General features: G+C 39.4%; 1 protein-coding gene across 15 annotated transcripts in view; it reads right to left on the reverse strand.

Annotated features, from left to right (window-relative positions):
- TENM2 (teneurin transmembrane protein 2) overlaps nucleotides 1-27,450 on the reverse strand; it is a 1,090,181-nt gene that overhangs the window by 330,554 nt on the left and 732,177 nt on the right. For 14 of the 15 annotated variants that reach the window (XM_065554888.1, XM_065554886.1, XM_065554895.1 and 11 more), the window contains one exon: nucleotides 16,530-16,739. The exons of the other annotated variant lie outside the window; for it this stretch is intronic. In XM_065554888.1, coding sequence (XP_065410960.1) covers nucleotides 16,530-16,739 — 210 coding nt within the window. The remainder of the gene's footprint in view (nucleotides 1-16,529; nucleotides 16,740-27,450) is intronic. 15 annotated transcript variants of the gene reach the window in all.

Here is a 27,450-nt window from a genome sequence, read left to right on the forward strand (position 1 = left end):
AGAAGTGAGGTTCTTACCCACGAAAGCTTATGCTCCCAATACTTCTGTTAGTCTTAAAGGTGCCACAGGACCCTCTGTTGCTTTTTACAGATTCAGATTAACACGGCTACCCCTCTGATACTTAATGTCCATAAAGTGCTTTGAGATTCTTGGGTTAAAAGTATTATTATGATGATTATAATAGTCTAGCGTTAGTATGTTGCACAGGTGCTGAATTTCCAATGTGCTAGGGGTGCTCAACTCCCGGCTCTGCCCGAGGCCCCACCCTCACTCGACCTCTTCCCCCAAGGCCCCACCCTGCCCTGCCTCTTCCCGCCCCCCACTCCGCCTCTTCCCACCCCATTCCGCCCCCTCCCCTAAGTCTGCTGCATGATTTCTCCTCCCCCTCCCTCCCAGCCTCCTGCATACCACGAAACAGCTGATCGTGGCGGGAGGGAAGGAGGCACGGGGAGGGAGAGGGAGGCGCTGATCTACAGAAGGTGCTGGTGGTGTGGAGCGGGGGGAATGGGAGAGTTTGGTAAAATTTAGCATGGCTTCTATGGGGACTTCCTCTACTTTGGCTGCTCTGAAATCTTGGTCCAAAATATAAAGGGAATCCCTCTACCAAATTCAAGGTCCATTCTGGTCAATTTCATGGCCGGAGGGTTTTAAAATTGGTCAATTTCAAATTTCACAGTGTTGTAACCGTGGGGGTCCCAGCCAAAAATGGGATCGTGGGGGGTTGGCAAAGTTGTTGGGGGGGGGGGCAAGATTGCCACCCTCGGTTCTGTACTGTCTAGGGAGCAGCCTCCAAGCTTCCTGTAGTTAGAGGAGGTTCCCGGAGGTGGAAGTGGGTAGGATCTCCCCCATGCTGCTTGGAGTGCCCTAGCTGGGGACTCCTAGCTGCTAGTCCAGGTGGAATTCCCGAGCCCTGGCTGGAGCAGGGGAGGAAGGGTGGAAGCCCTGAGCCCAGGCTGCCCTGGCTTCAGACAGCAGGAGCGGAAGTCCCCAGCCCTGACTGGAGACACTGAGTGAGGAAGCCTGGAGCTGCGGCAGGACCTTCGGAGGGGGTAGGGGCAGAAGTCCTGATCCCGGGTTGCCTCGGCTGTGGTGGAAGCCTCCAGTCTGGGCTGTCCCAACCCCTTGCTGGAGCAGGGGGAAGTCCCAAGCCCAGGCTGCAGCCGCTGGGAGCAGAAGCCCCCAGCCCGGCAGGAGCCGATGGGGGATGAAGCGCCGAGCCATGGCAGGAGCTGCACGGGGTGGGGGTGGGGGGGAGCGATAGAAGTGGGAAATGGAAGCCCAGAGCCCTGCTGCAGCTCAGAATTGAGGGTGTACCACCTGCCTCTGGAGGTGGATCTGATCTCCCCACCAAGAGTAGGAAGGACAACTCCTGTCTCACCCCAGCATGTCCGGACTAGCAGCTAGGAGCTCCCAATAGCATGGGAGATCAGATTTCACAGGGAAGAGCTGATTTCATGGTCCGTGACATGGAATTTTTAACTGCTAATCTTTACCAAACTCCAGTCTTAATCCTACTCCTATTGAGGTCAGCGGTACAATTTTGTATTAATTTTGAAAATAGAAGAGCAGGCTCTCTGTCTTCATTATCGTGAACAATGGACTTTTTGGTTCACTGGCAAATAAAAAAAAACAAACCGTTTGGTATCAAACCAAAATATTTTTTCAAAAATTTCAGAGAATTTAAAAGTTAAAAAACAATAAGTCAAATAAAACGTTTCTTTCTACCTAAAATTAAATGTTACATTTTGATTTCAAGATTTTTATTTTCTATTTTTTTGTTAATATGTTTGAAGGATATTTCAAACTAAAAAGTTATTTCAAACCAAAAAACTGAAACATTTCATAAACTTAAAAATTAAATGCTTTGACTTGTTTGGAATTTTGGATTTTTTTGTTTTTTCCACCCAACATGAACAATTCAGCAGAGCCAACGCAAATTCATGAAATGTGTCAGTGTCGCCAAATCTGCATTTTTCACCAAAGAAAGTTTCAGGCAAAAATTTTTACCCCGTTCTAATCAGGAACATAATTTTGATTCAGCCTCCAAACCCCGGTTTTCCAATTACAGAAATGTACTAATTAGAGCCAAGAGATTTCTTGCATTCTTTCATCCCCAGCTGAAACAAATAAACATTACTAAGAAATGTAAATTAAATCTTGGAAGCTTAATAGCCCAAAATTCTGGGCACATTGGCATAAAAGAGCTGGGAGCAGTGAGATTATTCTCACATTCTCAACAGCTGGCCCACATAATGAAAGAAGATTCATCACATACAGAACAAAATGTACTTTGTTACATTAGGATTGTATGTACTTATAAATTTGTTTTTTTTTGGAATAACTTCAGCATATTCACCAGTCTTGTGCACTCAAGTGACAAATAACTAGTTCAGAAAGACAATAACTCATCTATTTTATTTTATACCCAAACAGGGCACAAATCCGTGTGTGTGCGCTGAAGTAATTTTAGGTCTTGGATTTACATTTGCAAAAACCAGCACTATTAACAATATTCCCCACCCTGCCAATGTTCAGGCTGTGTGCCGATCCAGCCACAAATATAATATTCAGCATTTATAATTTTACAGTATATCACAGAGGCCCTTAATCAACATATTTTGATATCTTGTGCAGTGTACTGAATGAAATGCAATACCCTACCACAAAAGAGTTACTGAAAGGAGAGAGAGAGAGGCAAATTTAGTCTTGGATTCAAAGGAGTTGCATGCGCCCTCATACATCAGGGTTGAATATTAGCGAAGAGGACAGTTATCGTTTTGGAGATCTTTTATTCTATTCCATCCATTTCTATCATAGGCTTAAGCACTACTTTTGCTTAGGTTTGTGTGTGTTATAATACACACAGTATTGTGTGTGTGCTGTCTTCTTGCAATGGGGGAACCACTCTATCAACCTACTAAAAAAAATTCTGGGCTCTAGTTAATCTGAGTGTCATAGCTCTGAAGTTGAAACACAGAAGCTTATGGCAAAATGTATGTATTTCCTCATGAGATCATCTCACTTACAGTAGAAGGTCTTTTGAATTTATTGAACATAAAATGTCTTCTGGAGATACAAGTACCATTACAAAAGCAAGGGATCTATGGGAACCTTATTTTATTTCAAGTATGAAAATACCTGCTTCTGAGAACCACAAAGTCATTTATATCTTTTATATCTCAGGCTAAAATTGGTCTGAAAAGACATAATTTTTATAAAAAGGTTAAATAAATTGAACAGAAGCCTAAGAATTGTTCAAATGGAGGATTAATGGCACTGGGGTGTGGAGTTGATAAAACTACAAAAAGAAAAGCCTTCATTTTTTTTGTTCTGATCTTTGATAAGCATTATGCTTCAACAAAGTGCTGTGAGGTCTGAGGTGAGTTAGTTTCTATAAAACAACAACAACGAGGAGTCTTTGTGGCACCTTAGAGACTAACAAAAGGTGCCACAATGACTCCTCATTGTTTTTGCTGATACAGACTAAGTTTCTATACAGTAATCCTTCCACACACCCACCAAAATCTACGTGTCAGAGATAACTATTTAGATATGCTCTCCTAAAACAGCAGCGGAGGACTCTACGGAAAATAGGAACAATAAAACCGCATAATTTCTTTGTAAGATGAAAGTTAATGGTCACATGTCTGCAGACATTTATTAAAAGAAAACATATGTGCTATGATGTACTCGCCAATGTCAATCAGGAATTAGTTTGATCCTTAAGCATAAAAACCTAACAGGAGGATTAACTAAAAAGTGTCTATATATTAAGATCCCCAGACTATAGCTGCAAAAATAATTAACATCAGATATTTCTCCCATAAAAAGCCACATTTCCAATTAATGTTTATGTTGATAAAATGAAAAGAAACACTTGACAAAACATGGAGTTGTCCAAGTCTGCGGAGGCTCAAAGTCATGATTCTTTGATGGGCTACTTTAAATGAGTTGGTGGTGTCAGTCCAAATCTCGTGCCCATATCCAAAATCATACCATTACATCTGAAACCCATTTTCACAGAGCAGTCTTAAAGTCACCAATTCAGCCACGCTCTTATGCACATGCTCAACTTCAGGCATGTTTTTAAGACCCAACAGCTTCAATGGGATCGTAATTTTGGCTTCCGCGGGAGTTAAGAATGTGCTTAAAATTAACCATGTGCACAAGTGATTTGCTTAACAAGGATGGATTTAAGCATGTACTTAATTTTTTGCTGAATAGAGATCAGACAGTCCAAAGAATTGTCCAAGAAACTAATTTGGACCAGGGACATTCTTAATCCTTAAACACAGTCCCTCCAGATCAGAGTTAAAGTGCACTGGCAAGGTAAATTGGAAAGTTTGAATCTGCCCATCCTAAACCTGTTCCATAGATTAAAAAAAAGAACACTTCAGTCTCCAGAGCTGTTAGTCCAGCATCATGAGCACTAAATTCACTGAAAAATATGTACAAGTGCTAAAAATGAATGTTTCTGTCATCTTAACTAAACATGACAGAGTAGTTTAACTTCCATGTTACCCAGCAGCATTGGCTACACAGTTGGGGGTCTAGGTCTCATCAATTAGCAATCCCAAAATAGAAAATGGAAGAGGAGTGTAAAGCACTACCAGTTGCTCTGTGACAATGGGAAACTGATGGAAATTGTTTCCAAAAAGCAGGAATGTGGAACAAGATTCTCTAATGCATTTATTTCTTTGGCATGATCTCAGAGGAATTCAAGAATGAAGAGAATGAAATCTTCCCAGCTCTGTCAACAATAAAGAAAAAAAATAAAAGAAAAATGGTGTGTGGTTGGAAATGTAGATAGGGAATAAATCTTATATGTTTGTGAACCTCTGGATGACTCAAGATTTCTAATATAATATAGAGCCTTTCACCTTTAAGTCAATTGGCTCAAATCTACTGAGCAGTTAAAATTGAGGTTTTTGTGATTTGTATTAATTGTGTACATACTCAGGGAAATAGATAGAACACATTTAAAATCTAAATGCAATAAATACATAATATTACTAAATATAGGGTGGCCTGACCATTGGACATCCAACTTTCTCTGCCGACTTAAAATGCAGCTTTTGTATACATTTGCACTGACCCTGAATTTCTGGTATGTTCTATATCAAATTAAACTGTGTTATGCCATGTGGTAGTTTTTATATTTATTACATTTTCATAAGCACCTATTTCAGATGTGCATCTGCCAATCCAAAATAAGCAATTTGGTTCTGCAAGAGAAATCCCTTTTCTCGATATTTTTGAGAATAACCATGCAAAAGCATTAATTGTGCTTTGCTAAGCAGATAATCCTGCATTTTGTTGATCACAACAATAATGTATACGAACTATGGGCCTGACCCTGTGGGTAATGCACACAAAAACTCCCACTGACCTCAGCAATAATAAATTAAATAGTGATAACAGCAAACAATATTTAGCACTTATATACAGAGCTGAGAGAATAATTGGGACCTGGACTGGGAAAAAAAAAAAAGGAAAAAATGTTTTGGTTCAAACCAAAACTGATTTTATTTTTGCGTTTTCTCACCAAAATGTAAAAATAAAAAATTGCGGGGGAGAAAGGGGTCATTGGGGGAGGTAAAAGGGGGTCATTTTCAGGTGTTTTTGGCCTTTTTGTTTAAAAAAAGCTAAATTTCAAAATAAAACACTTTTACAAAATGAAAAGTCAAAACATTTTATTTTAAATTGGCCAAAATGAACTGCTAGACTTTTGTGAAAGCATTTTTTATTTTTGGCTGAAACTTTTTGCAAAATTCAACCTCAATTCATGAACAGTTTTGGTGTCCTGAAAAATGCTAATTTACTATTACCCAAAAATTTTCACCCAGCTCTACTTATATAGTACCCAAAACCATGAACTAATTGATAAGTTAATTAATTCAGTGTACATTATCTCAGCCCAAACTTCCACCTGTCCTGGGAAGCCATGTTAAATGACAGCTGGGAATTCCAGTTTTATATCACTTTTGCAGTAAGAAATGTGTCCATGACTGAGGTGTGGTTTTGTAAAAAGGAACAGGGGAATGGGAATCTGTTACTTATATGGCTCTAACACCATAGTATCTGGGCACTTCACAATACAATACAAAAGGAGGGAAGTTTAATTATATCTGATTTGTATATGGGGAACTGAGGCGGAGGGAGAATACATGACCAAGATAGAAGGGGTTACACACAGGAAGATTGAGGTAGAGCCAGGAATTGAATTTTGAGCTCCAGGCCAATGACTTAACCACAAAACCACTACTCCTCTCCAGACCAAATGCACTCCCTGGAGGTTTCATGTTAAACAGAAAAACATGCCCATGTCAAGTCAGTGATAAGGGTTGAGAAAATCTTAATTCTTCAGGGGCTAAGATTATCATCTCTATAGGTGACTGGGAGCACTGTGAACCAGCTTGTACTCCAATCCACATGGTGCTCAATCAGCGAACACCCCAACCTGTTCCTGACATGGGGTCTCCATGATCAAGGCTATGTCTACACTGCATACCACTCATTGGTGGCAGCGTGTATGGTATGTGCATCTACCCACCACAGCAAAAAGCAGGTTGAGTCCACACTGCAGTGTATAGCCACATGCGTCAAAGGCTCTGACGGGGGTGGAGTAGGGGGAGGGAAGAGGTTATCAGCAGGGAAAGGCTCTGGCAGTGGGGAACTGCTGGAGCCTTTCCCCACTGCCTCTCTCCTGCCAGAGCCTTTCTCCATTGTCGGAGTCTTTCTCTGCAGTGGGGAAAATCTGCAGGCTCTAGCAGGGAGGAGCTGCCAAAGCCTTTCCCTGCAGCAAGCAAAGACTCCGGCAATGGGACACTACACTGCTAAAAATAGCAGTTTAGCGGGAGGGCCCTGCTTGGGCATGTAGAGAGCCATTAGGGTTCATACCCTTGGGTTCAGGTGTGTCTTTACTTGCCTAAGCAGTGCCTTACCATCTACACTGTTATTTATACCCCTGCTAGGCATTTGTGCTTTGTATGTACTCTACCTGCCGCCAGAAGAAGTGTGCAGAGTAGACATACCCCAAGAGAGCCCTCTGAGGCAGTAGGTTTGTCTGCCAAAAAGCAGCCCAAATATTGGCACCCAATAGTGTGCTGAAACAACTGGGAACTTTCCCTCCGTATATTACAAACCAAGTTTCACTGTGCAAGCAGATTTTACTGCAATATATCTAGAGGAGAGATCACACACCTGGGGAGGCAGAATCTGTTCTGGCAATTTAGACTTGATAAATAGAGGCATCAAGTTCAAAGCCTGCTCTAAATAATATAACTTTCTTGTTCACTTATGAATTATTTTGCCACTTGATCCCTCAAGTTTTCAATCCTAATCAGTTTCGGGATAGAAGAGATGAAAGTACAGGTTACAACCACCACCATCACAATTCATTGGAAAGTCATCATAATATTTTAAGTAGGCATTGTCCCTTTTTGGTTCTGTGTATTTATTGATTTACAAAATTGCATAAGCCTGACCTGAGCATAAGAAGAACTGGTTAAAAAATAGGAAAAGAGCTCAGCTAGTAAAGATCACTGTGCTGTTATAGCAACATGGTATCTCATACCAATGCATCCAACAGAAAGACAGCTACTGCAGCAGAGAGAGAGAGCAACATGTAAAACAATATCGTTAGCATGGAGGGGGAAAGGGAGGGAGCTGAATGGCAAGGCGTCCTAGGTACATAGAAAAGGCCACTGAAACAAAAATAAGCTAGGGAACTGTGAATAAGTGTACCATTACAACAGATGGGAAAAAAACATGGAATCCAGTCAAATGGAACAAACTGAAATGCAATTTCAGTTGAGTGTGAATGCCATAGAATGCATTGTGGAAATATTTGGGGAGCTGGCACAAAGAAATAGGACTTTTCCCTCCACTTTCATGTCGATATATTTGAAAAGTAGGTATTTGCTGAAGCCAATAATTCACAATTTATACAAACATTCACATCCTCAGCTTTCTCTGTTACAATTGGGTGGGAAGAGGAGTATGAATTGTCTAATTGTAAAAGGAGCTGTGATATTTTTGCTGCGATATTAAAAACAAGAGAGAGAGAGAAAGAACCTGTCATCTTAGTTTTAAAATTTAATGTAAAGACTGGCTCCAAAGAGTAACCAAAACTGATTGATCATCTCTTTATTTTATTGTTGGGTTCCCATGGTTGAGCATTCACTGATAGAATTGGTTCAACTCCAAGATATCTTCTTAGAAATAATAATTGTTTTCTAGTAAAACAGAACACTAGCAGAAAATGTTAATTTTATTTATAATCCTTTCCTAACCATTTCAGGATCACAAGTGTTCACAATGTCCTACTCTAAGTGCCTGAGTGCAAACACCAGAAATAATACACACACAATGATCACACCTTAGGTAAGGGTACATATATAAACAGTTTTTAGAGGGTTAACAAATGTTTAATAGAGTTTATATTCATATTACAGACATGAGTACTATGTGATGCAGATGTTTATAAGCACATAAGAATAACGTATTATGGATGGTTACAAGAAGCTTATTAACCTATTTAACTTTATAACTATGCATAACAATTGATTAACCATTTATTAACAGTACTCATATCCTGACACAGTTACACAATGCAACTGCTGGACTGTCTCACTTGTCTGGTACTTAACTGAAGTCTCAAATAGGTAAAATAAATTGGTGGTCTCAAACAAGTTGAATGGAGACAGAACTGCAATTGGCATTAACTGCACAGGGCATGATTCTGCATTGAAATTTAAAAGTTGTTTTCCCCTTTAAGAATTGGTTCCTTTATGCTGCAACTATTACTGATACTGTTGCTGCTGCTGCTAAACTGTGTAAAATCAGATGCAATATAAGAAGTTCAGCAAAGACAATGGCAGTGCCAGCTTTCCAAGCTTCACCCCTTCCATTATGTCTCACCCCTGTTGTCTGATGCCACTTCTAATAAGTGAGAAAATAGTTCAGTCTCCATGGTCATTTGATCCTTGTCAGTTTTATGCTGAGAGTGCCAGCTTCTCCAGTTCGAATGCCAATCTAATATCATTTTAAAATGGGAAAAAGCCTTGTTGGTGCTCAAGAGATGCAGCAGGAGAGTCAGATAGTGCCCCCAAATTAAAGAGATAGAAAAGTGAAGAATTACAACTAAAGTACAGAAAATTCCCTTTTGAGGATATACCTGATAAATATATAAATCCAGCTCAAAACAATATGCAGAGAAAGTCATTAGATCCTGAGTCCTCCTTGGTATCAGCTACCATTTTCTAAACAGTTTTCTAAACATATATAGCTGACAAAATGTAATAAGTTTAAGTTTCTATCCCATCTCATCTACCCTAAAGAAAGAAAACATGAAAGCTGGATACCCTCCCCTATATATTATTTCCTGAGAACTATTTCCTGAGAAGAAAATGTTTTTTGGGTTCACTCTCTCCATATTGATCATTCAGTGCACAATTCTTCAAGTTAGTTTAGCTCTTTATTATTTCTGGGACAGCACACAGCAGGCACCAGTGGGAAGGGAAACAAAACAAAAACAACCTGTAGTTTTGGAACTCCAAATTAACAGGAAATGAGCATTTTTTAATTTGAATATAGAAATTGAAATGTTCGGTCTTCAATTCCCTCCCTTGCATTGCTGTAAAATACTGAGAGAAAATGCTTGCTTGTGGTATTTCAATTTGAAATCTCAAGAGCATACAATGCTGTTTCTCAAGGTATTTTTACTGATATATAATATGGGATGCATGAAATGCACAGATTGGAAACTACAAATAGGATTCTTTAAAAAAAAAAAAAGAATGTCTCTCTGCCAGTGTGGAGCCCTACTTGCCTAAGCTCGTCATTGACTTATCTTAGGCATTGTATTGGTAATGCCTAAAATGAAGCCTTCCACACTACTCAGATTCTAGGAATAAAAGTTATTGACATCTTAATCCATGCACCTGGCAATTAGATGCACAAGCATGAAGGGGTTTAGAGCCACAACTATCCTTCCGTGGCTGACTTCTCCACTCCAGTGGCCAGGAAGGGAGCTCAAGAGGGACCAAATTAAAATGAAATAGGAAAGTAACAGTGCAAAGGAGAGTCAACACAACAGTAGGGTTGCCAACTTTCTACTTGCACAAAACGGAACACCCTTGGCACGCACCCTGCCCCTCCCCTCCTCCAAGGCACTGCCCCTGCCCTGCCCCTTCTCCAAGGCCCCGCCCCCACTCACTCCATTCCCCCCCTCTGTCGCTCGCTCTCCCAACCCTCACTCACTCGCTCATTTTCACCAGGCTGGCTCAGGAGGTTGGGGTGTGGGAGGGGTGAGGGCTCTAGCTGGGTGTGTGGACTCTGGGGTGGGACCAGAAATGAAGAGTTCAGGGTGTGGAAGGGGGCTCCAGGCTGAGGCAGGGGGTTGGGATGCGGGGACGGGGGTGTGGGCTCTGGGGTGGGGCTGGGGATGAGGGTTTGGGGTGTAGGAAGGTGCTCCAGGCTGGGACTGAGGGGTTTGGAGGACAAGAGTGGGATCAGGGCTGGGGCAGGGGGTTGGAGTGCAGGGGTCCGGGTGGCGCTTACCTCAGGGAGCTCCTGGAAGCAGCAGCATGTCCCCCTTCTGGCTCCTACGCGGAGGTGGGCCAGGCAGCTCTGTGGGCTGCCCCATCTGCAGGCACTGCCCCCGCAGCTCCCGTTGGCTGCAGTTCCCAGTCAATGGGAGCTGCGGAGCCGGCACTCAGGGCGGGGGCAACATGCGGAGCCCCCTGGTTGCCCCTACATCTAGGAGCCAGAGGGGGGACATGCCGCTGCTTCTGAGAGCTGCAGGGAGTCTGCCTTAGCCCCACTGTGCCACTGACTGGACTTTTAATGGCCCAGTCAGTGGTGCTGACTGGAGCCACCAGGGTCCCTTTTCTACGGGACATTCCAGTCAAAAACTGGACACCTGGCAACCGTACAAGACAGTGATCAGGAGGAGGGCTCTCAGGAAGGGTAAACCCTTCTTGAAATGGTCTGAGGCCCTGTGTGTCTCTCCATAGGCCTCACAAAAAAAGTTACTTTGAATTAGGGTGGAACTATATTTCACTAGTTTGGTTAGTCACCAATGAGGAGTCCTATGAGACTAGAGAATCATGGGGTGAAAGCAGGCATAGACACCACTTGGGTAGTGAAAGATGCCATTATAGAGCTAAATTAATAAGTAAGTTTTGTGGAAGGTCAGCCTTAGTGCCAAATGCTTTATATTTGCCTTTCACAGCTCCAAGATCTACATCTTTTCCATGAGTGGTGCAGATGGTTGACAGTGAGGATTTTATGCTGGATTGGACCTTTCAAGCACCAATGTTTGTTTCCAAGGAGATTATATATTTTTTCTTTTAAAAATTGACCAGTGCATTCTATTTTAAAAAGTGCCAGGGGATCTTTAATACCATCAGTATTGAGTCCAGTTTAATACAGAAGAATAGTTCCTCTAGCAACCCAGCAGCCACTGAAATCATGCTGGGAGGGATATGCATGCCTAGATTTCTTATCTACAGTTTAAACCGATGTCCTTCTGGCAAAAAGATGAAGGTGCTACCTACCGAGTTACCCAAACCCTTTTATTTAGTCTTTTAAATAACATGAAGTCAATCCTTCATGGAAAAAAGTAAGCTAAGGATTCAGGATTTTTCTTGTTGCTATTTTATTTTCTACTATGTACGCCGGTAGATACAGAAACTACTTTTCCATTCAGTGGGGGGTGATACTTCACTGTCTGTGGGAGACTTCATTGTTTTTCTGTGGGATTCTTTTTTTTTTCTTTTCTGAAGATGACTTCTTCCATAGGGTTTTAAATTATACTACTGGATACTGGAGGCATCTGTCTATGTAACTCCGAACTGTAGAAGGTCAGAAAGCAGACTGCTTTGAACACTCCTAGAACAGAATCTGGAGTAAGACCTTCAGGGGTGATGTAATAATAAAAAATACCAGATTCCTTCAGAGCAATGCTTTGTATCCACTGGAACAGACTGCAGTAAAAGGTAGTTTATGAGCATTTGAATCCAAATCTCTAAATATGAAGCCCTGCTGTATTTTGTGGTACCTCCTGGTACCTTTCTGAGGAATTTAGATCCTTTTAACTAGGCATTCACACAGCATTACAGCATGTTGCAGTGGGGGAGGTTTAGGTTGGATATTAAGAAAAACTTTTTCACTAGGAGGGTGGTGAAGCACTGGAATGGGTTACCTAGGAAGGTGGTGGAATCTCCTTCCTCAGAGGTTTTTAAGGTCAGGCTTGACGAAGCCTTGGCTGGGATGATTTAGTTGGGGATTGGTCCTGCTTTGGGCAGTGGGTTGGACTAGATGACCTTTCAACCCTGATATTCTATGATTCTATGTTTCACATTCCACATGTGTGATCATATCAAACTTGGTCATGTTAATAAGACTTGTGTTAATATTTATTTTGAGTTTAACACAGAACCAAGACCCTTTGAGAGCAAGGTCAAAACCAGTGAGTTAAATAATTTATATTAGCATACTCAATAACAACTGCACATTTCATAACCATTCCACCTGTTGCCGTCTCCCCAGACACAATGGCACCTGTGAAAAATCAAAATCTTGCTCGGTGAATGTATACTGTTATATTGGGCCAAATGCTTTATATTAGTTCACCTGTGTCAAAAGATACATAAATACTAAAAATTGGGCCGAACTCTGCTTTCATTTAGATTCCTGTAACCCATTGGAAAACAGCTCAGAGTAAATGAACAGATTTCAGTCTCAGGGCTTGGTAAAATTTCTAGCTTCCCCTATTCTCAAATTCAAAATACTTTATGCAGACAAAAAGAAATTAACATTGCATTTGCTTTCATATTATCCATAGAACTCAGAGGATTAAAAATGAAAGTATAGTGCTGGATCTTAAAATAAGGCTCTAATTAACTATCAATTGAAACAAAATTTATCATGCAAGAGGGTACTCATTTCAGAAGAAAATAAATTGTATCCAGGGGTATGTTAGTTATACTGAAAACAGAAAACACAAACTTCTCTTGTTTCCAGGGTTGATGTTCAAATAGCAGTAAATCTTAATTTGACAAGAAAAAAAATGAGTGTCAGTAATTTAAAATCTATCCTGTTTATGAAATGTACAGCCTATGGACAGATAACCACTATTGTCCATTTTTGAATGCACACATCAAAATAATACTTTCATTAGATAAAGGTCATTTCTAAACATAATCACAAAAAAGCATATCCTGTGTCTATACAACAAAAGAAAATGAGCCTGTTTTCCATGCTAACTATAAGAAACCATTCTAGATAGTGACAAAATTGACCTCTTATGGAAATATTCTGCCCTCGGGTATCTTTACATGTATAAAATGCTACACATTTTTGGTCTCATTTTCCTCTATAATATTTGTGAGTTTTTCAAAAATATTACCAGCAGGTGCACCATATTTCAACAGCCTTTTGTCCTCCTTAATATATAATTCTGCTGCATACTATATTAAGAAATAAAAGTAGAAAACCTAAATGATCGGCGTTCAATTAAAAACAGCATAATCTCTGTTGCATATAAAATGGTTCTGCAACTAAAATCAGGTTCTAATGAGAGAAAAAAGGAATACATTTCCACATATTTTTAATTACATAGAATTTCCTCAAACATGATTTTTAATAATATATTCCATTAAGTTAACATCATATTTGAAGAAAGTGCATTTTCTGATTTCATTTTAAGCCTGATTTTGAGCAATTATAGTGTCATTGTTCCACAGTAGAAAGGTTGAATTCATTTACTGTGTGGTTATGCTAGTTATGATTGATGTCGCTTCTCCAAATGATAAACCAATCACCCCAATGATGTAATGTCATTTTAAGAGTGCTATAATCACATTTCTCTCAAACTAGAAGCTCTGATGAGTTCTAATAAAGATTTATTGTAGATTAAAGGCTTTCATAATATCAACAATGGATTGCTCATTTGATAGAAAATTAGATTAGGTAATTTTTTTAAGCATATGCATTTTCCAAATATATCAAGAAAGGCTATCGCGAAGAGCCCAGGTCAGTACATATGGATGATTATCAACTCACATCCAGGAAGACACATCTTAAACCCATTTAGGAGTTATCCTATAATCATAGGGTTGAGGCAAATATAAGTATACCATCAGCCAAACGGGAGCACCCTTATTAAGTAACGTGATCAACATGAGAATTCTTCACATTTTATATGGTCTTCTATGTTTATTTAGGTGTTTGCAGCACAGCTTTTAAAGATAAAATCTTTGTCATGCATTAATAACCAGAGTTGGGCATAAATTTAAGCCCTAGATACAAAATACTCTGAACTTTCTAGGGGTTTAGAATCCAAACACAGATCTAGTTTCCAATTTTTAATCTATCTCCCCTCTCTATAATGTGCTGAACTGAAACCTTGGATCCAAACAACTTAATTTTCAGAGTTATTCAAAAAATCAGATTATGATTCACATCTGAATTTTACAGCTCAGGATAATCTCTATCGATGACATACGCTATTTTGAAAGTCTTGCAGGTAGAAAGCAGCTTTGTTATTGTAACACTTAGCACTTAGACAAGCTGATGCTTAAGAACATGTGAACGTTACCTATTTAAGATAAATATTAGTATCTTCAGTGTTCACTTGTACACTAAAGGAAATACTTATTTAGTTATTTAAGGCAGCTGGCAAGTTCTGAAGAGCAAAGTGCTGTTCAAAGAATCCTGCACGCATCTGTGGTCAGAATGAGGTAATAGGTAATCGCCTGTTTGTGGTACCTTCAAAATTAGAAATGAAACATAATAAGCTCCCCTCTTGAGAAACCCGATATGTTATTAAAGGGGAAAATGGAGCATGCTTGAAAATGGTTATGGTGGGGCACAGAGCCAAAATGCTGAGCCATACCAACCTTTAAAAAGGCAATTCAAAACATTTTTGAGTATACTATAAAGGTACATCGTATCAACCCACAGCCTGAGAGCAACATGAAACATGGCCAAGGCCACCCCGAGGCTCTAAGACATAAAAGACTTGCAATGATAATTTATCGTTTAAAATGAAATATAAAGAGTCATTCAGTTAAACCTGCAGATGCTTTTTAGTGCCACATTTCTCCATTCTCCAGTCAAACATTTGGGATGCCATGTATGACTACATCCAGCAGATGACTCTGCTGGGTGCACCAATGTGTTGTTAAATCAGATTACGCTAGTATATCTTGGTCAGCAAACTTCATAATTAAAATTTACAGGGCATGTGCATAAATACCAAAAGATCCGTGCCACACAGGATCTGTAGTGTCACGCAGACCTACATCATTATAGGGAACAGAGGACCTGGGGAGAAGTTGGGAGTGATCAGTAACTGCATCTTCTACTTTTTCTGTCACTTTTCTGTGTGTTCATTGTGGTTAAATGTCAAGGCTATAAAATTGTAAGTAAAACACTTTTATTAGCTAAGGATTTTAAATGTACATTAACTACAACAGTAGGTGAATAACCTTCCAAAACAGAAGTTCAGATTAGCATCGTTAAGCAGAATTAGGGTCAAATGCGTTTTTATAAAGAATATTTGAAACTTTCCGAGGCAAGAGACTAAGGGTCAGACGCTGTCCTCTGATAACTCCCACTTAAGTTAATAGGAATTACACACACACATATCTGAATACGGTCCATATCAACTGGATGCATTTCCTTGACAAAATAACCTAATGCAAAAAAATAAGTGAAGACTTGTGAGCCTAACATTTCCAAAAGTAGCCTGTGATTTTGGGTCCCTTAGCCTGAGACATCTTGAGCCTCATTTTCAGAAAGCATTGAGCATTCACAGATTCCACTGACTACAGATGGAGTCATGGGGGCTCAGCATTTCTGAAAATGGGCCTTATTGGCCCAAGATGGGCACCCAAATATTGAGGCACCAAACAGAGGCAACACAAAATCAGATCCCACTTTTGAAAACTGGGCCTAAAATGTTTTCCAGTTATAAATTAGTTCTGAAAACATCAATAGTTTAGTTATATGTAGACTGACAAGCTAGGATTAGACATATTATTGAAACAAGAGCACAAACACAATAACCGGTGCAGGACATGCTTTCTGGAATACAGCCTCAGAACTTGTTTTACATACATCATTAATCTATAAAAATGCAAACCAATACCATTGTGTACAGTATAGACATGTCCCTTCTACGAGAGACTGCTTCAAGGCATACCACCTAGTTGAGTAAGTCATTCTCTCAGTAACAGGGATGCACTAATAGTTTTTACATGCCTTAAATCACTCTTAATATAAAAGAAATTCTCTACAGTGAAATAAAGGAAAAATAAATATGATACACAGTGTTTCCCCAAAAAACTTAAATGCAAAACATTTAAACTTATGTTCTTATGTTCAATAAATTACAAAAGACTTATTTTTTTTCCATTTTCATATTAAGGAGTCACCATTTTGTATGATACAGACATATACTTGCAAACATGACACAAAAAAGGTCATAATCACATTCCATATGCTTGCAATTTCCTTACCGCTGCTGGAAGCCTGTTGTGGCCCTGAACATGCTCTTAGTAGATATGAATTGGGAGAGAATTCCTCATCAGGGTTGGTGTCCATGATTTGATGGGAGGTATTGCTCTCTAGCAATGGCATCTGGCAGCTAACTGGTGGAGGATTATGGGAACTGGGCAGCTGAGCAGATGGGAGAAGGCTAGACGAGGATGTAGGTGGAATGGGACGACCTGGGAAAGAGGACACAGGGATCAAAGGTCAGCAATGGGTGTAATGAAAAAATATTGAAAAAAAGTCACATTAAAACTGGCCATTAGTATATATGATTACAGTTGGGGCAGAATCAAAATACCTATTGACCACTGGTACCAACTCGCCCCTTTGTATCATATTCAGAATGATCAGCTATGTTGTGAAGTCATTCCAGGAATGTCTCCACAGCATCAGCCTGTAACTGATTAGATGAGCTGATGCTGGATGAATGAGATACAGCTAAACAAAAGGGGGGAGGGAGAGGCCTAGTTAGCTCCATTTCTATCCCACAGAAATATCCACAAGTAGGAAAGTGAAAGGACCAGATCCTGAGAGTGCTGAGCTTCTGCATATCCGAGTATTTGATCCAAATTTCAGTATTTGATCCAAAGAGTTTTCATACAAAAACAACCCCTTGGTTACTTATAATTTATTACAAAAAGAAAACCCCATAGAAAGCATATTCCCAGAATTAAAATGCAGGTGAGGAACCAGCTCTTAAATCAAAGTAATGCTCTCCCTCAGGTTGCTTTCACAATGGGATTATGCACATGCTTAAAATTAAGCATATGTCTAGCCCTCAATTCAGCAGAGTATTTATGTTTCTCCTGTTGTGTATCTCAGATCACTTGGGCCCAATCCAGCAAAGTGCTTAGGGTTTGAACCAGGGACAAATTAAAGTTAATGGGAGTCTTTCCATTGATGTTAACAGGCCAATGGGATTACTCACATGTTTAAAAGTTAAGTATGTGTTTAAGTGCTTTGCAGGACTTGGGCCTTAGTGGCCAAAATGGATATATAAAGATAATCACTGGTTACACCTTTTATCTTTTCCATTTTGCAAAACCATGCAACTTCCTGTTCAGCCATTTAGAATGATCAGACCCACTTCCCACCAGCAGAAAACTGCAGAAAGCAATACAAAATTAAACCATTCTTCTGCCATCTTTCTAGCTGCATGTTTACTGGGACTGGACCCGCACTAAAATACAGCACCTCTGAAGAGAGAAAAGATGAATGATAGTCCTTCCATATTGAGGCAGCTAACCCCGGAATGGCCTGGGGTATATAATCCCTGTGTCTCAGACAGACAATTATTTCTTATCCCTGTAATATTCCCAGAAGTAACATTTTCAGAGGCACTACTATGGGCAATGTTCAATGCAACTGCAGCACAATCAAAATGCCAATGCAATTTAAGCATGAGATACTCGAACAATATTCTTTGTAATTTTTTCTTTGTTTACATTCTTTGTGTACACTCTATGAAGCCCCCAATTTGACAAGTAATTAGGCTGTTTAGTTACTTTGGATGTCCTGTCTACAACAATATTTCCTGTATAGTAAATTTTACTGTATTTGCTAAGCAATTTCCATGTTTTATTAGGTTACTCACATATTTTTCCTGCAACTAGGAAACATGTCAGATGGTAAGCATGGGAAGCAAACACAAATTATGAGCCTGAAACCACTTAAGTCAATGCGAACTTGGCCACTGACTTCACTGGGAGCAAGACTGTATATAATATGTCTAAAACATAGTGATGACACTTATACTTTCTTGCTTGTGTCTGTTCTGCAGTATCCTGGACATGATGTATTAGAAGTACAGATTTCTTGCAAAATTCTGTAACAGAGGAAAACATCCAGTTGTGGCAATCATATGTAGCCATGAATTGACCTTACAACAGCATTTCACCAAAGGTAGAAATGAATGCAGATTTCAAATATGGACATAGCCCGATCCATTTGTGACCACAGCGGGCATCAGAACAAGTAAAAAAGCACATGCAGAATTTTGTCACTAATAATGACAACTGCCTCCAATGGTCCGAATATGGGAGCTCTTTGGAGTCATGGGACAAGAGATGTATGAGTGTAGCACAGAATATATCCGGCCTGAACCTCCCTCTTAGAATGTTTTTGCTACAGGTACCCATCAATACTAATGAAGACATGGAACAGTAATAAGTATAATCAATGTGAATTACCTCATTCCCATCAATGAAATTATACTACTGTGAGAAATGGGCCATAACTAGGAGTTATGAGACAGTGGAGTATTATAAGGGAATCCTTAACACACAACCCAGACTCCATTGTGTGAAATCAGTGAGTGAGCCATTTCTGCATCTCTGCTCAGGAATACTGTAGACACATATAATGGGAAAGTCACATTTGCAAGAGTTAGCTAAGGCTGAATGTGGGTTTGGTCAACAGCAATTTCACACCCTCTCAGTCCCACTTCTTTCTAGTCCCATCTTCCAGGTACAGAATCTCCCTCCCCACCCACCGCACACTTTTTTCTTCAACTCTTGAGTTCTGATCTTTCCCCCCAAGTAAGGCAGCTCAGCCCACCCCAACATGAAGCTGGCTGAAATCAGGTGCATAGGGCAATGTTGCCTCACTCCCAGTCTTTAAGTCACTGCACCACTCCCTTCTCTGACAACAGGATCCATATGCCCAAGATCTTGCCTTAGTCTATTCCTCCAGACACTGACAGATGGGTGACACAATATTCTTTTAATTGTCCATAATGACTATGTCTGTTTGGGGGGCGGGGTGGGGGGGAAGTACAAGAAGACCTGCACGCCTGATTTTGGAAGGAATAAAAATGGTTTCTGTTTGGTGAGTTGGAGAAATTGTTCAACAACAGTTTATCCATGTGGAAATGTGACCTCTGCGATGCTGCCAAGGTCAGTGAGGCATAGGAAGATATGCTGCATATGTGCTAGCCACAAACATTAAAGACACGAGACGACTATGTTAGATGGTGCACCCTAATTTTCAACATTTCTAAAAATACAGCAATGAAGAAAATGTACAATTTGAGCATCTGGTTTTGGTGGTTTTTTTACCATATGCATCCTGTTTTGCATTATGAAGCCCCAGCTTTCTTTATTGTACAGTAACACCTAGGGAAGCTCCCTAGTGGTACACACTAAATTGCAGAAGGAACTTTATGCATATGAAATGATAGTGCTTCAAACTACTTTTCCGCTTAAATTACGTAAGTGTGCAGAGATCAACCTTACATTACATAAGGTATGAAATAATATCATGCTTATATTATTTGTATTATAATAGTGCCCCAGGACCCAATTGAGACTGGAGCACCACTGAGCTATGCACTGTACAAATATAAAAGGTGACAATGTTGCTGCCCCAAAGAGTTTACAGTCTAACTGGGCAAGACAGACCCTAAAAGGTGGAAGGAAAAAAGAGTGACTACGAAACTAAGCACTGCATGTCAACAAAAAGAGTATCAGAAAGAAATATAAATTCAGTGTACAAAGAAAGAGTTATGGTGGTTATTAACAGCTGACTCCAACCGATCCCCACTGATCTGGAAACATGAATTGTAACAATATTTAGAACTTTTGCTTTTTTTTTTTTTTTTTTGCATTCATAACACTTTACAAACATTTGATAATTAATTGATCTTCACAACAGTCCTGGGAGATACACAGGTAAATATTACCCTTTTTATAGATGGGGAAATTGAGATAAAGAAAAATTATGTGACATGCTCAAGGGCAAATACTGAGTCAATGTATAAACTAGAATTAGCACTTGGGAGTTCTTTATGCCCAGCTCCATTAGACACTGCTCGTCTCTCTAAAAAGAGTTCTGGAAGTTGCAGAAGATGAGCTAAAAGCAATGTGACATTGCTCTAACAGGCCATTTATGTTTCTATATGCATTTTTGTGTTTCTTTCATAAAAATAACACACACAAAACTGTTATGGGATTTGCTTTCACCTTTAGCATGTAGTATGGGCATAAACATAAACACAAGTTAACCTGAAATGAACTAGACTTTATAGCAATGACCAGTCACCAACTTGCTAGCCCTAGACATTTTCACTAACCTGATCCAGGAAATAACTGTGATACTGATAACACGATTCAACTTTTATTATCATAATCATCATCAAGTTTGTGCAGAATTAATATGAAATATAGCATATATCCTAAACTTTCCAGGCAAATGAGTGAGCAGAATTGGCTTCTAATTATTTCTCTGCAACATTCTGTTGGAAACAAGCAGCTGGTTTGAGATTTGACACACCTCAGACAGGAATGTGACACTGTATATAGTGTGTGCAACGAATTCTCACACATACTGGCTCTGTTTCAACACTACATGTGAGATGAAAGGAAGAGAGAAGACTTTTCATATTTTTAAAATCTGCATATGCTGTACCGTATGGGAATATAGTCTTGTATTATACCAAAGGTTATTTTGTGGGAGTGTGAGTGGTGTAAGTGTTTGTGTTTATGTTTTGTTGGCATGAGTTTGTCTTGACCAAATTTACTCCATAATGGTAATACCTCAAATTTATGTCGGTCAACTCAACCAAATGCCATTCAAATCTTTATATTACAACACGCCATCATGTATTTTGCATATGAAACATATGTTACAGAAAAATATTTAATATTTTAGAGAGCTTTTAACAAATATATTGGGACTTTTAAAAAAAAATCCCTTCTCCTAGAAAGCCAGATATTTGAAAGAGAGAGAAAAAAATAATCAATCTAGTTCTCATTTGTAGCTCAGAAAAAGTGGGTGATACCAAATTTTTTGACATAAAGTTCCATATTGATGAGAAGGATTTATTTTATTTTATTTGGGAGCAGGTTGTTTAATTAAAAAAAGGCAGCGATATGAAGCAGCACAGGGATGGAAAATTAGAGTACGTACCAGGGGAAATAGATTAGTGGGCAGAATATAAGTGAGGCAGTCAAAGGCCATGATGATTACAATTTACTTGTTAGAGCATTTTCTTAAAATAGAAGTAATGGGCCCATTCATCTGTACTGTAATCCCAGTAAATTGGCCAAATATATTCATATTTTTGTGCTATGTAAAATTATTAAATTTCCTACAGAGACAGAGATTGAACCCTGGGCCTTTTTAGAGACCTGTTTATTCAACACACACACACACGAGAGAGTCAGTGAGAGTACAGTGCTCTAAAATGGCCAAGTGATCAATTCGGCTCTCTCTGATGTCAATTGTAGACTTGCTATTAACTTCAACAGGAGGAGGTTCATGCCCCAAAATTTTTTCATTCCACAATGAATCATAAATTATGCATTTGTATAAAATATCCTTTTAGAAAGACTATCACCTTTTTGACTTAATAATGATAAACAGAGTGAGAATCTTATTTTATTTGTAACTTTGCATTCTTGGGCTTTTCCCATTTGAAGAATCTCATTTATGGGGTTAACAAATGAGCTGTCTCCACAGGTTTTTGCTGCACTAGTACATGTATCTTCAACATATTACACAATGACTTCTTGTGGTTAAACAGCATATCTTCTCTGAAAAATTACACTTAGAAAGACATCAAGAAATTCGCCTACCATAGCTGAGGGCATTTATAAACAAAATGAGATTTTCAGTAGCTTTATAAAACTGGTAATCTTCATAATCGAGAGGTTGTGACATACCTAATTTGTACTTATCTAAAATGCGATCTTTCCATAAACAGGATAAACATGGACGGTCCACATAATTTACATATTGTATAATACATAAATACAAGCAAATGCATGTCTTTTACTGAATCCAGCTATCTTTGTTGTATGGTCCGTTTCTGAGGACCAGGACACAAATATACATGATTTTCTTTTCCTATATGTAGGTCAAAATGAAACTGCACAGACTTTACTGCACACTGCACTCTATGGACAATAGGATGGGAAATGTTCACATCAGTATTTCTTAAATGATCAATTAGATAACACCTAATGGGAAACCCAAGGGTAAATGCAGATAGCCAGGGAGCTGGAACGGTACCCAAGGGGAGAGTAGAATATTTTCAGAGAGGAAAGAAGATGAGGTATTTCCATTATAACTGAAACCATAATAATAAAGACAGCTGAATATAGTGGCGAACATTCAAATGTTGACATTCATTGATTGAATATAACATGCATTTCTGTGGAAATACAAATACTCCCTATACTTTGTACCGACATATGATGCTATTGTAATAGAAATTACTTTCAAACAGCAAATACCAATATCTTACTGGCAACTACCGCATTTATCTAGTAGTAGTATGGAAGAAGGCCTCTGGACATCAAGTAGTAGTATGGAGGGTATCTGTGGTGAACAATGTTGGCCTATAACTAGAGGTGATTTAAATAACAAAGGAAGCTTACCCTACCCTTTCCTGAGCAAATACACAGAGTTGACACAATTAATAGGAAGCTACGTGAAAATATTGGCAAAGTCCCCATTTTCATGAATCGTATGTTTTTCTTCTTCTATGAGCACAGTTAGGGGACATGCACTGCATTCTGGCTCCAATTCAAAGCCAGCCTAATTGAAGCACCTACACTGTCAGCAATGTTAATGTCACTTTAAAAAGTGTGAAATGTTGCTAAATGTGTCAGGAAACAATTAGATAACATAAGATGCATGTTTTCGCAGTGCACAGCAATATATATTATGCAGGCAGCAGATAAATGTGAAAGTTTCCTGAGGTACAGCACATTCAGCAGACTCTCTGCCATTCTTTCACTGAGTAGCTGTTTTGCAAGAATAAGCTGTGTTTCAAATACTTGTGAAAAGCAGCATTTGTCTATGGTTGACGACTTTCAAGCTGGGCACTCTCAATAAAAGTCAGATTCAATAAATTAAATATGTACTGTCAAAATTGGCACTAGGAACATAAGTTTTCTGAGCCATGGATGATGAAATTAGAATGGTTACCAGAAAATAAAAAGCCTGCTTTCTGGTTTAGTAACACCAGCCTCCATTTTTATAACTGAAACAGCATTTGCTGTTTACATGCACTCAAAAGAGGCCAGCCTGGAGAACCAGGGAATAAGGGCTCTCACGTGGGAGTGCCTGGGTTCAAATTCTCACATTCTCATTTGCTCCTGACTAATATGTCCTTTCAGTTCCCAGGAGAAAGGTGAGACATTGCTCAATAGCGAGCATGTTGGTTTGTCAGCAGCAGCAATAATTTACCTCTAAAGAGCACTCGATTAAGCCCTCTTTGTCACATACTTCAAAACCTGCCAAGACTAGAGAAGGGTCCAAAATGAGGTACACAAGAAAAGTAGGAAAGAAAATTTTAAATGATTATGAGTGATCAATTTCTTTAGCATCAGTGAAACTTCCTATCATTTCAATTTCATAATGCAGCTTTTAATAATGCAAACAAGTTTGAATATAAGAGAGAGAAGACAGGAGTAAATCAGAGTTTAAAGCAAGGGGCAGCTGAGAGGTATGACAGAGGAAAGTTACTTAAAATGTTTCTAAATCTCCAACCTTTTAAAGCAGCACACTGGCAAAAACAGTCAAACTAAGAGAAATATTTTTAGTGTGACCACTGTGCACATGAAAGGAGAAATAAGGTCTTCATAAGAGGAGACAGTCTGATGTGGAACCCAGTCCTCTCCAGACTCCAGATTTATTGATGTCCCTAAGGCCTAGTGGTTTAGATGCCTAAACAGACACATAAGCACTTAAATCTACCACAGACACCACTGACATCTTCCAATCTTCAGCTCAGGCACTGGCTAACCCCCCTAGGTGCCTAAGGGCTGGTCCACACTAACCCCCCACTTCGAACTAAGATACGCAACTTCAGCTACGTGAATAACGTAGCTGAAGTCGAAGTATCTTAGTTCGAACTTACCGCGGGTCCAGACGCGGCAGGCAGGCTCCCCCGTCGACTCCGTGTACTCCTCTCGCAGAGCAGGAATACTGGCGTCGATGGTGAGCACTTCCGGGATCGATCCGGGATTGATTTATCGCGTCTAGACAAGACGCGATAAATCGATCCCAGAAGATCGATTGCTTACTGCCGGACCCGGAGGTAAGTATAGACGTACCCTTAGACCTCTAAGTTTCTGGTGGTCAGCATTTTCAAAGCAGCCTAAGCATTGCAGTCACACCCCACAGCTAATGAGCTGCTCAGAACCCAGGCTCAAGATGAAGGTAGGCAGGGGAATTCCTATCCTGCCAGCAAGGCCCAATTCTGGAGGCATGACCTGAGCACACCTAAGACTTAACACTCATCAGACCCGCAGCAGGAAGGCCAGATACAGGCTATCAATAGGTGGATGGGCAGCACAGAATCTGCACAAACACAACTAGGAGCACAGGTGACTGTAGGATGGGTGTGAGAGAGGTTTTGAGCATAAGCAAGAGGGAGAGAGAGAGAAAGACAGTTTTGGAAGCCAGGGCATAGACTACTTAAGCAGCTAATCTGGCTTAGGTACCTAACTCCAGGAGAAGGTTCACAGCTGAGAGTGGAGAGAGGCAGCTACCTCTGGCACAACAGCCAGGTGCACTGGGTCAGCCACTTAAACGTGTAAGCACATCTCTCCTTTCCTTGCGGCTCTCTTCTGCATTTCACTCTTGGCTAACTTAGGTGGTTCCCCAGTCAGATGGTTGCTTTCTGAAAATCCCTTTCTTACGCTTAACTGTCTGCAGGCAGTTTCTAATAAGGCACCTAAGCAGCATGGCGCCACCTGCGGACTGAAAATTTCACTAGGCAGCAGACTGCCTAAGGGTGAGACGTTGCTCCACTCAGCTGAGCAATGACTGAATCCCTTTAAAAATGTGGGTCTTCAATTCCTAAAGGTTCATCAAGGCGGGGTGAAACACTGGTTGGGTCACAGTGTCACACTAGGAAGTCATAGAAGGTGGTTGTGTGAGGTGAAGCAAAAACCAAATACTTAAATCAGTGGCCAAAAATAAAGACTCAGAGAAAACAGAAAATATTCAAAATGACTTACAATAGCAATGAACCAGCAGCAATACGTCATTACTATGCTTTAACATTGTTAATAAACCAACCACTGAATTCTAAAATAAACTGACCTGATTTACAAAACAAAGGAAACAACATGCCTTGGGGATTAGCCTTTTCACTGGTTATGTAATGCAAAATAAGCACCAGTTTGCTATGGTGTGAATGGAGTCAAGATAACGCAAAAACATGAAGTCATGCACAAGTAAGTGCAATACAGGCTAGACTGGTCCAGTCAGGCAAATTGTGTCCTGTGTTTAAAAAAAAATAAATGTCTTTTTGTGAGTAACCATCCTTTGCTTTTTTGAACTGGAATTACACATTTATGCAAGGCCCAGTTCAGCCAGTCTCAGTCACACTGAATAATGCTTATGCTTCCAGTGGTCCCAATGAAATGGATGGAATTACTTGTGTAATAAGAAACTTCTCAAAATGAGTAAAAAAATCAAATCCACAGTTTCTACTTCTGCTCCTGGAAATGTTCATCTCTCTCCAAGGTGATTTAGAATGACATGATATGATTTAATGTAACAAACTGTTTTTTGCTAGGTTCTGAAATTTGCCCATTATCAGCATAATACATATACAATTCTTTAGTTGAACAGGGTCTTAGACAATTATCGTATCAGTGTAGGTCTGACATTTGCCCAATTTATAAACTGAACAGCACATGGTGGTGTTAAGGATGTGGATTTTTGTAGAGGTCTTAATAAAAATAGATAATTCTCATTTGCAATTCTGCTGGAGTCATGCTACTTCCTCTTAAGGCTGAAGATTAATTTAATATCTAAGTTTGCAGGACCTCAGGCCTGAAACTAAAAAAGGAATCTGTAATTTCAAATTGCAAGGAACAGGTAAAAGAGAAGTTAAGATAATATTCATGAAAATAACAAAAGAAGTTTAACTGGGTTTGCATTGCTCATTATTCTAAGCAGACTTTGCCTGCAGTGAAGGAGAAACTGCGTACAGAGTTCTCTGTAAATGAACCATTAAATTATCTAACAACCACCAAACAAAAGTCATTTATTTTTAAGGACCAAAGAAAAACTAAGTAAAAAAGACTGAGAGAATTAGAAATTAAATAGTAAAATATTTCCATATTGAGCATGTTTTCTTTTCAAAAACCAGAAACGTTCACAATATACAATGGAATATATATATAAGACCTTCGATCTTTGACAGAGGGAGAATGAAAAAGTGCACACAGGTGGCTCAGTGGCTTCGATTCAGCCTGAGTTTGAGTCCTGGTTCTACTGCTTTCACATTCTGTGACCTTGAGCAATCTGAATTAACCTCTGTAAAATAGGCATAGAAATACTTACTTGTGAAGATAACATGTTTGTGAAGTGCTATGAACATGAAAATCACCTTATCAGTGCAGAGTACTATTACTAAAATTTGTGTGGAAAAGTATCTACTATCTGGAGAGTGATCACTCACAGATAACTTTTTTCAAAATGCACAGGAAAGTCAGCTATCACAATCCACATGTATGCTAAAGAGACATGATTAATTTTAATAACCAGTGTTAAACTCTACATTTCCTACACAATCCACATACGGCCTATGTAAAACTTGAGAATTTGGACATTAAAGAGAACCGGAGATTCATACTGAAAACAGATCCAAAAAAGATCAGTATGTGAGGAAATTATCTGTTGCTGTCAAAAGCTAAAGTCACTAAATTCTTGTCTTGTTAAATCATCTGATAGCCCTTTCTTTTTTAGTTAAATGAGGATAAATAATAAAAACAATTTACAACTAAAAGATGTTAGGGTTTTGCAGCTGTTGAATGTCTTTTGGGGAGATTAGATTCTATAATGAGAAGATATAACCCTCATTTTATAAAAGCTGTTGCTGTCTAGGGAAAAACATCACTGAATAAGATTAGAAAACTCCTTTCC

This window comes from Chrysemys picta, chromosome 8 (genome assembly GCF_011386835.1).
Source record: "Chrysemys picta bellii isolate R12L10 chromosome 8, ASM1138683v2, whole genome shotgun sequence".
In the NCBI taxonomy this organism is placed as follows: domain Eukaryota; kingdom Metazoa; phylum Chordata; order Testudines; family Emydidae; genus Chrysemys; species Chrysemys picta.